At 34.9% G+C, this 11,098-nt stretch overlaps 2 protein-coding genes across 2 annotated transcripts; one reads left to right on the plus strand and one right to left on the minus strand.

Annotated features, from left to right (window-relative positions):
- Positions 1-651: 651 nt before the first annotated feature.
- LOC141906002 (isoleucine--tRNA ligase, mitochondrial-like) lies at positions 652-7,091 on the minus strand. The gene is made up of 23 exons (XM_074795144.1): positions 6,796-7,091; positions 5,658-5,783; positions 5,409-5,568; positions 5,174-5,322; positions 4,942-4,991; positions 4,806-4,853; positions 4,669-4,730; positions 4,453-4,546; positions 4,255-4,370; positions 4,003-4,169; positions 3,616-3,852; positions 3,374-3,534; positions 3,182-3,284; positions 2,967-3,063; positions 2,767-2,875; positions 2,580-2,682; positions 2,366-2,491; positions 2,164-2,292; positions 1,974-2,080; positions 1,683-1,837; positions 1,403-1,605; positions 1,108-1,252; positions 652-1,028 (listed from the first exon to the last, which is right to left on the minus strand). Exons 1-23 carry the CDS (start codon positions 7,012-7,014, stop codon positions 883-885), a joined length of 3,012 nt encoding a protein of 1,003 aa, XP_074651245.1. The 5' UTR covers positions 7,015-7,091; the 3' UTR covers positions 652-882.
- Positions 7,092-7,369: 278 nt separating this feature from the next.
- Positions 7,370-10,800, plus strand: LOC141905983 (G protein-coupled receptor 137Ba-like). The gene is made up of 7 exons (XM_074795121.1): positions 7,370-7,854; positions 7,973-8,019; positions 8,108-8,339; positions 8,763-8,903; positions 8,996-9,124; positions 9,369-9,490; positions 9,575-10,800. Exons 1-7 carry the CDS (start codon positions 7,435-7,437, stop codon positions 9,813-9,815), a joined length of 1,332 nt encoding a protein of 443 aa, XP_074651222.1. The 5' UTR covers positions 7,370-7,434; the 3' UTR covers positions 9,816-10,800.
- The last annotated feature ends 298 nt before the right edge of the window (positions 10,801-11,098 follow it).

The following is an 11,098-nucleotide window of genomic DNA, read 5'->3' on the forward strand; positions in this document are numbered from 1 at the left end:
TTAGCAATTTTTCTTAATTGTTTACGTGATGGAAGCTCATCCAACCGACGGTTGGTATTTTCCAAGTAGTTTTAAAGACAAGGTTAGCTACCAAAAGAGCTTACAAGAAAGGATTGACACCGTTTTAGAGAATCGAGGACAACTTTACTGTCCACTTTTGGTTGACGATATTCACGATAAAGCAGCTCAGACGTATGGTGTATGTGAGTGTTGCATTATCGTTTTACAAAATGGTAAATGTGTATTCACGACTGGATGCGGTCCGTTATATTACAGAATTGAAAAACTGAAAAATTGGTTGGATAGCTACGCCTGTTGGTGACTACTTCACTTTGGCCACAGATAGATCTATAAATAAATGATAAGATAAAGTGGAAAATAATGCACTACTCAATTGTCTTAGTTTTTGATTTTGTATTGCACGTATGTGACACATGCACGTATGTGATACGGCTCCCGGCGTTCTTTTCCACAGTAGGAAACCTTAATCCTACCAATCCTCATTATCATTTCAAATGCCCATGTTTTTCCATAAGTCTCCTCATTGTGGACAAAATCACAAAATTACAGATAGTAACAGATTCAAGAGGATCAATAGAAAAATCATATCAAATGATATAAATTTATTAAACATAAAATAGACATGTATAAACATTTAATGGTGCGATACATATTCCAAAATCTCTCAAAATCTACAAATAAAACGTATCATCAGAGCTGAAGCCACGCGCATGCCAGGAGAGAAAACTGTCACAATTTCATTTTTGATACAAATGATTAAAACTTCATCATGGAGCCTTAATACATGTGTTTCATCATCAATAATCTATTTTGTCATAATATCGTCTATCTCATCACATATTCTAAATATACAGCCCTATGTCACTCCCATCCCTGAGATAAAACTTCCATGCACCGTGGACAAGGTTCAGATACTTTCTTTGATGTATGTTTCCTACAGCGTGGACACTGCTTTTTAATTCCGGTATATAGCGCAATTGTGTACTTTTCCGTTGTTTGCTTGCCATCTGTAATGCATCAATACATAATGATTAATACGATTGACTTTTGTAGAAAACAATTATCCCTACACATGCCGCTTCCTACCTTTGTGTAGTAGATCTAATTCTCCTTTGAAGATTGGAGTATCATCTATTATGTTGATAGCTGGATTAGTTGATAAAGATGAACACGCACACTGCATTATTTCAGCAAGGGCAGAATGACTAGATGATTCGTTATTTTGATATCTCTGTAAGTATAATGAAGTTATTAGAAACTAGACACCAACGAGCTCTCAGGCCTTAAATATTTTGTGAACTGGCTGGTAAATTCTGTAATCTCTAACTCTTTTCTGCAGAAAATAGTAATTTACAGTGTATAACGTAGTAATAATACTTACTTGCAAGTGGTTAAAGAGGTTTTTTGATGTTCCAATGATTACGTCGAACACGTTTGGATTGCTACTGTCAATCATTGTGAAAAAGGAATCTCGTATTGTGAGCACTGGTGTCATGAGTCTCTCAGTTTCCTGGTCATTCCATTCCGGTGGACTTGCAAACCAAGGAGTATGGAATACATTTTCTGGATGATCTAATTCATTCCCTAATATATGATAATACGTATAATTCTGTAGCTAACCATTAGTAATTCAATCTTATGCTGTACATTGTCAGTCTTACCGTCCTCGTCCATTGAAAGTGGAAAATGCTGATATACCTCTTGAGCGAAGTGTGGCAGGATTGGTGAACAGCATTTTGTCAGTACATTGAGAATATGATATAAAACAGTTTGACAAGATCGCCTTGCATGACTTGCCTCCAGTGTACAATACAATCTAAAGCAAAACGGTAGTAAATTTGTAGTTATTCAATTTTCCTATGTGCATAAGCTATTTTGTAACTAATATAAATGGTACATCCACATATCATTTAACAATAATTCGAATCAGAAGCAAGGCTTAATTAAGTTACCTGTCTTTAATAATGCTGAAGTAGAATCCAGAAATATCTACATTGACAAATTTCTCTGTTTCAAGAAGTACGCGATTATACTGGAATTCATCATAATATTTCGTAATCTGAATTGAAAATTTAGACAGGGAATTTCAAAACTAAAAAATTTCCTTTTCAAACAAAGACTATAGTTGAGATTTCTACTTACATGCTGGGTGAAGTTGAATAACTGGTATAGCATATACTTGTCTTGAGGAAGAAGACGATTGTATTGTATAATTTGGTTTGGATTAAAGTCGAACAAATTTCCGAGCATGAACTTCATGACTTTCCTCAGCTGTAAAAGGTGAAATCTATTGAAATGAAACAAATCGAAAAATATAAAGAGTAGAAGATCTATCCATACTTACTTTGAATATATTTTCGTTGCACTGCATTAGAACCTTGTTACCAATCTTAATGTTAGAATGTACATTTTCCTTGGCTGCCCACCACCTTAAAACATCAGCTCCAAATGCAGGATTTTTGCTCTTATTCTATAATACAGATATACCATCAGGTAAAATTGATATGACTTAAGTGTCTAAAAGAAACCTTCATCAAGTAACAATAATCAAAATCTACCTTTCCACCATTACAGATAACCTGTGGGTCAACGACGTTACCAATAGATTTCGACATCTTTCTTCCATCTTCATCAACAGTAAATCCATGACTGATAACTTGTCTGTAAATTATAACACGCAGAATTTACAGAAAATTTTTTAGATTTATTGTCAGAAATTGACGTAGTTGAATAATGAGTATGTACTTATATGGAGCTCTTCCTCTTGCAGCAACACTCAATAACAATGATGATTGAAACCAACCACCAAATTGATCTGATCCTTCAAGATATACATCAGCACAGTCTATTCCCTCTAAAGAAAGGATGATTGCATGTATGCATAATTCCACTGTTTGAAATATTAATTTTGACTGCTAGTTAAAGTTTTTGTCAAATGAACTTACCATTTCTTAACACACAGTCCCAAGATGATCCTGAATCAAACCAAATGTCCAGTATATCATCACCTCTTGTAAATTCAGTTTCTGCAGGAACACCAGCCTAAAATATTTGTATTTTCTCATTGAACTAATTTCTGATTGAGAGAAGAGGCTGGAAATTGCACTAGGAAAACTGCATATCACATGGTAAATATCCATCAGTAACAAAATTGTTTTACCTTTCGCAAAATATGATTTGGTAGAAGCTCCTTGTGTGTAAAATTCCACCAACAGTCCGTACCATGTTCTTTAACTAATGCACTAAGATGTTCAGTAGTTTCTCTAGAGAACAGTCACTTCAATCATTCAAATATCCACAGTTTACCATGAATTAATGTAAATCTTTATATCTATATATGATATGTACCTACCTCGTGATCAGAGGTTCGTTGGTTTCACTATTGTAGAATACCGGAATAGGAACTCCCCAAACTCGCTGCCTTGATATACACCAGTACGTTCTTGCATTAAGCTGAGCTTCCATACTTCGAGCAGCCGTCGCAGGAAACAGAGAAACGTCTTTCAAACATTCCTACAAAAACTCACATAATCGTAGATAACAGACAATGTAGACCATAGTCCTTTGCAGTAATCAAAATATATTTTCACTTACCAAAGCTTTGTCCTTTATTTTCTGAGTGTCAATGAACCACTGTTTACTGGCTCGGATAATGATTGGTTTTTTCGTTCGCCAGTCATATGGATAACTATGTTTGTATTCGTGTTGATGAAGTAAATCATTTGAGAGCATTTTCAACACAGTTTCGTTTCCACTTGTAAGAACCGACTTTCCTGCAAGATCCTTGAGTTTACCACACGTGTATTTACCCATTTCATCGACTATACAATCCTATATTCCAAACATCAATGAGATGACAACAAAATGTAAACACGCATATAGGATTATCTGCACATTGAACCGGCATTACCAAAATAGAATAATGTAGAATGTACCGGTATGTTAAGAATAAACTTTCATTGATAATTACTTTCTTCTTACCAATGAAAGCTGATTTTTCACAGCTATTTGAAAGTCTTCCTGACCATGTGCTGGTGCTGTATGTACTAAGCCAGTGCCCTTTTCAATTGTGACATGATCAGCAGGAAGGAATTGCTTCTCCTGGTTACTCAATGGATGCTGATATTTCATACCATTCATTTGAGCACCTAAAACATACCAAGAGCCAGTGGAAGATTGAATGTACATTCAATGAATGTATTATCAAAGGTCTCAATTGTATGAAAAATATACCTGGAAATGAGGAAATGACTTGTAATTCTACACCTAATATTCCGCAAATCTTTTCGATGAGATCAGAGGCAACAATATAAAGATCTGAAGTATCCAAGTTTTTCACAACAGAATAGCTGAAATAAACAAATCATTCAATAAATGCATCCTTCTATCAGAACATTTGCTTTTTCTTCCTTTAAGGGATCCTAAACTGACCTTATCTTTTTGCCATAGCAGATAGCTTCATTTGCTGGGATTGTCCATGGAGTAGTGGTCCATATTATCCCATATATTTTACTTTTATCACAGTCTGAAATGTTTAAAACCTCATCGCAATCACCATTGTAACTACCGGTATATACAGTCAATTTTTCAGTACAATTATGGTATCTTTTGTACTATAAAGCTATGATACAAAGAAGCAAATCATACCTATCAACTTCAGTATCTCTTTTGGCAGCTGTGTTATCAAACATCTTAGGTAAATTGAAGTGCTGTAGAAAAGATGGTATTGAGTTTCAATATTCATTTCTCATCAAATACATATCTTGGTAAAACTAATGTATCACCTTATATGATTTTCTTCATATTCAATTTCTGCCTCTGCTAATGCTGTCCTGAAACATAAAATTACAACAGCATACAATAACAATTAATGCAATATCTCTATGTATATGGATGAGTCAACTAATCTCAAAAGTATACCTTGATGAAGGGGACCAATAGACTGGCATGTAATCTTGATACACGTACCCCTATTCAAAAGAAACTTAAATTCATTCTTCTCAAAATTATTACCTTAGAATCAGGTCCAGGAGCTAGTTGCTCAAAAATTGGTATGATCAAAATATAGTGTCAATTTAACCACCTTTTGAACATCTAACCAGAGAATATTAGTAAATTGTACTGAATTGCGATGTACATAAAAAGAACATACCTTTTCATACAGTTCATAGAAAAGCTCAATTTGTTTACTTTCATACTCTTTATCATAGGTATAGTAACATTTGTCCCAATCTGCCATAATTCCCCATCGCTTGAACACTTTTTTCTGTTTATCAATGGCTTTAGAAGCATATAACTGTGCTGTAAAAATAATAAGTCTCAAGGCTAACTGATTTTAAAACAAGACATTTTCTTCTTAGGAGGATACTGCTTAATTATATGTTTACCTTTGGATCTTATTTGTTGAGGTGAAAGTTTGGAGGCATCAATTTTCTCAGTGGCTAAAACTTTCTGCTCAATTGGTAAACCATGACAATCCCAGCCTGGTCGATAGTGTATCCGGTAACCTCGTAGTAATTTATATCGATTAGTCACATCTTTTAAGATCTATTAATAGAATTTACATCAAATGTTATTCAGACTATAATCGAAAATGTTTCTGCCTTCAGATAAGAAAACTCACAGAAAAAAGATACCTTATTCACTGCATGTCCGACATGGGCATCACCATTTGCATATGGTGGACCATCATGGAGGACATATACTTGTTGTCGATCGTCTTGATTCTCTTGCCACTGGTACAGCTGATCAAAAGTTTTACTCTAAATTAATGATAGATACAAAATGAGAACCTTTGATTTCTGAAGACTTAAGCGTTTTTATCTAAGCAAATCACTTTGGATTTACAAATCCACCTGTCTTGGCTGATTTGATAAATCGATTTGCAGTTAGATAATCGCGGGGATTAGTAACCAGTGCTGGGAGACTTGCTGATTCTTTTCCGCCATCTTTACTCTCCATGTAAATCTACTCAAATCAGTTTGACAAATCAAGCAAATCGCTCCACTAGCAATTTGCTTGATTTATCAAATCGATTTGAGTAATCATTTAAATAAATGCATTGATTAGCCGAATCGATTTGATAAATCAAGAAGATAAATGCGCAGAATTTACTCTGGTAAATTGATTTGACAAATCAACATCTATATAAAAACGCCTATTGCTTGGCCTGTCGCCTTTCAGCTATATGGTGGCTGATTTGGGCTAATGTCAAATACTGGATATGCAATGTGATCATGAGAGCGCTAGTCTACCAGAACAAGGAAAAATGTTGAATTTTCTTAAAACAGTCGATGGTGCAATGAAATAGAATTTTTATTAGGAATCGGCCACCATCCAACTGAATCAGCCACCATGTCCATGACAATGAACCAGGCCTTTTTCGACTGACCTCTTGCAAAGATTCCTCCCGAATGAGGACAGCTCCATTCTTCACAGAAGTTTCATAAACTGTTTTTGGAAGAAGGAGAGAGTTGGCATATAATTTATTGACACTTTTCAAGTCTTTTTTATTGGTTTTGGACGTTTTTCCATTGCCATCGCTCAAATAACGCATTCCACGTTTCAACAGTCCAAAATTACGTGCACCTCCTTTGACCAAATGCATCATTTCAATCTATATATTTGATCAATACACATTAAATCAACAAATCAGTTTGATGTTTCGATGTTTTTCATTGTGCACTGAAATAGAATTTTTATGAGGAATCGGCCACCATCCAACTGAATCAGCCACCATGTCCATGACAATGAACCAGGCCTTTTTCGACTGACCTCTTGCAAAGATTCCTCCCGAATGAGGGCAGCTCCATTCTTCACAGAAGTTTCATAAACTGTTTTTGGAAGAAGGAGAGAGTCGGCATATAATTTATTGACACTATTCAAGTCTTTTTTATTGGTTTTGGACGTTTTTCCATTGCTATCGCTCAAATAACGCATTCCACGTTTCAACAGTCCAAAATTACGCGCACCTCCTTTGACCAAATGCATCATTTCAATCTATATATTTGATCAATACACATTAAATCAACAAATCAGTTTGATGTTTCGATGTTTTTCATTGTAGTATTATTTCCATATGGGGCCGGTTTGCTAAGGAGGCTGACATGTTTTAGGGATGCAGTGAATAAATATTTTAAAAAAGAGCCTAACACCCAATGAACATTCGAAAAATAATGAATGCACATTTTCAATATCTTAACGCCTATCTTAACAAGGTTTGAAAGATAAAGCATGTATTTTGAGGTAATAATTTTGAAAAATCCAGGTTCATTTTTGATGTAAATCTAGGTAATGAATAAGCATGTAGGTCAAGGTCATCGAACTGTTTACTGTCACATAAAATACTTCCTGTTTTCTGTCAAAGGGTTTTCCTGCAGCTCACATGACTCGTCGTCGGAGACAACGACAATCATGGACGGGGTCGAATTATCGAACATCAACGGAGAAGATAATGAAACAAGGGATGCGACTGAAATGCCTGTGATATTTGCGTCGCCCCCAGCCACGATAGGGCCCCCGATTCCCATTCCACCCAGTGTTCACTTGGGATTAACAATCGCGTTTACAATTTTGTACTCATTCCTGTTTTTCATGGTGTATATTCAATTATGGATGATTTTGTATTACAAACACAAACGTTTTAGCTATCAAACAATTTTTCTGGCGCTGTGCTTAGTCTGGGCCGGATTGCGGACAACGTTATTTTCGTTTTACTACAAAAATTGTGTACTCGCAAACAACTTGGCCATGTTCCCAAATTGGTGGTTGTACAGTCTTCCTGTTTGTTTGCAGTTCATTACACTTTGTCTTCTTGTTCTTTACTTTTCTCAGGTGAGTTTTGTCCGTTTGAAATTGTACAAGTTTTCAAGTGCCGTACAGGATTATTCTTGGATGGCTTGAATTATACAAAGAGATATTTAATAGTTCTTATTTTTTGCTCCAATTTCAGGTTTTGCACAAGGCAAGAACAGCATATAGGGAACAACAGAAATCTAGGTTGTTGATCATATAATTAAATATAGAAAATCTCTTAACATTTCAAGTGTAAACGGACAAATCTAAATGAGTATCTTAACTTTTTCAGGTTCGTGCCGATCATAACATCGATCGCGATCATCATCTTCATCGTGACGAATATCATTTGTGCAGTACTGACGTATATACGGAAACACCACATAAACGACAATGTGAGAATTATTGTGCAATGTCGAGTGATCATTAATGATCTACTGTTCGTTCTGTTCGGTATTTACCTGGCAATTTGCATCGTTCGAGTGACCAGAACACAATCTGCTAACCTTGTACTACAAGCGAGAGTAAGTACATATGTAAACAAAAAATGTTAAATGATTATCATTCAGCTGGTTAGATTAATCACTTAAGAATTACGTGCATGTTTTGTGAAAGCTGCTTGGGTTAAAACCAAGTTCGAATAAACTGGAACCGAAATTTCCAATTATGTACTTCAATTTAAACAAAATGTTCTGTCAATTCGACTGCTGATCACACAACTATATCTGCGATTTCTGATTTCGAAATCTAACCCCCTGTTTCGATCCCAGCAGGTGTGTTGGGTTTGTAAGGGACACCAGAAAGAAAAAAATTGAACGAAATCTATTGCTCAAATAAATAACAGGGTCAATCCCTATTTTAAGATCAAACACCAAGTTTGTACTGAAACAGCCTGAAAGCCACATTCACTTCTGTGCTTGGTCAAATGATTTGTTTTTGTTGTGCAGGGTACCACCAGTTGTCTTTCAATAACTGTATGCGTTCTGATAATAGTGTTATACATGACCCGAGCTATCTACAACATCATAGCAGTTACATGTCCCAAAATTCCCGGATTTGGGTACAGCTGGATCAATGTGTCGGATCAGGTACTGCTGCATCACACATTTTCATAGCCATAAAGTTCCTGGTATGTGGAAGTTACACCCTTTCAATTTCTATTGGTAATTCGATTTTTCAGGCAGAATTGATCGACTTAGACCAAGGTATCGCATATGTCTCATTTGGTGCTGTGTTGTTTATTTGGGAGTTCTTGCCTACGTTTCTAGTTGTCATGTATTTCAGAGTTCAAATTCCAAAAAACAATGTGGTGAGTCTTTAAATCTGATTCAAATACTCGTTCAATATAGTTTCGCGTCTTAATATAAAAACCTTTAAGGAAGGTAATTTGTTAATAAAATCTATCAAAAATAACCTATTTATTTCGTTGTTGACCTTTCCCGTTTTGTCATTTATTTTGAGCGACATTAGACCCCTTTAAGTACATTTGCCCTTATCTCGTATGTATCGTCTGTTAGTCATGAAAAATCTATGTTTTGTTGATTTCATTTCAGACTGTCTCAGATGTATCATCCCATAGTCATGGATCTCGAGCATATTTCTTCGATAATCCGAGACGTTATGACAGCGACGATGACCTTTCATCGAGAAGTCATGTATCTCCACCCAGAGGAGGGTAATTAATTGATTAACAACTTTCTAAAATAATTTTCTACTTGATTTATAACATGAAATTACCTATTTTGGTTTAAATTTTTAGGTTGTATGACGTGAGTTCTAGTCCTCATTACCTAATCAATGCGCCTAATTCGTATAGACCATCATGGCATGCTTCTCCACAGAGTGCACCAAACAGACAGAATACATCAGCATCAGGATTGCTGAGTAGTAACAGTTTCCCGAGCGGTCAGTACGGCATACAGGACTCAACTCCTCCAATTCTATTCACATCTGCTCAAAATCCTCGACAAGTGAAACAATCATTCTATGATGATACTTGATTCTAATGGTTTGATGTACCGGTATTTGATAATTCATCCTTTCTTGTTATATACCCATACATAGGTATATATATTACCTATGCACACCGATGAATACATTCGAATATTGTCTCTTAATATTGATATGACTGTAAATAAAAAGTCTCATAGTTAAAGATATGCATATTTCATCCCTCCGTGCAATAGTAATTTACACACTGATTACCCGGTTATGTAAAAACTGTATTGTTCATCTGTGTAATCATTTTGTTTGCTTGGTAATTTGGCTGATTTTAATTTCATTGCTACAGTTTACATCTGATGTTCCATTGTATCATTCCATGGCACATTCCATTCGTCTGCTGTCCTTATATAAGTATTATTTTGTAGTTGATATATTTGTATAATTTTTTTCACCCTTTAATACATGTATATATGATGTATATTATGCCATTTCTCGAACAAATATTGTGATTAAAGCTTTCATGCAATATAAGGCCATCAAATACTGCTTTATAGTTGACTTTAGTTCGAATCTAGAAGTGAAAGCCAATAAAGATAAGAGGTTCTAAGTGCATTTCTTATCTATTTAGGGATTTTGAGTTATTTCAAAGACTAGACCAACACATATCTTATCGAAATTATTTGCAAAGAATTGGTTAAAAAATTCTTTCTAATTAGTTGACATGAAAAACTTAATTACACAAATTTCTGTTATTGATAACTGTTCAACTTTAATATCTAATGCTACTGTTTTCATTTACTGCATATAGACTTGGCTTTCCTGTGTTAACTAGTGTTCAAAATTTCATTACCTAACTTCTAGATGCATTTATATTAGTTGTAATTACAGATGAAAAGCTAAAATTATGTTTTGTAGGTTTGTATGAAAGGTGCTGTAAATTAAATTTCATGTAAATTGTGTATGTAACTTTAATATGGAAAAAAATGTATATCTGTACATTCCATTTTATGTTAAAGCTTTGACTATAGTGATAAGCCTTGCCAAATGTTGATATTTTTCACTGTTGGAATTAATATATTACATATGAAACAAATACCATCCTTTTGGTTTATTCTTTTTGTGCTCGATCAGTCAGAAAATAGTACATGTTAACTATCATGCGGATAGAGGATGGACCGTAAGGAAACTTGAAATGGCACAATGAAGAAATAATTCCTTTCCACATGATAAACATTCTTTGGGATGGAACTGAAACTTTTCAATGTAGCTGAGTCTGCATGGGTACAACAGTTGTACAGGTTTTTGGCATAAAGATGATTTTCCTCAATTTCATCTATGT

Source organism: Tubulanus polymorphus, chromosome 1, assembly GCF_964204645.1.
Source record: "Tubulanus polymorphus chromosome 1, tnTubPoly1.2, whole genome shotgun sequence".
Classification (NCBI taxonomy): Eukaryota; Metazoa; Nemertea; class Palaeonemertea; order Tubulaniformes; family Tubulanidae; genus Tubulanus; species Tubulanus polymorphus.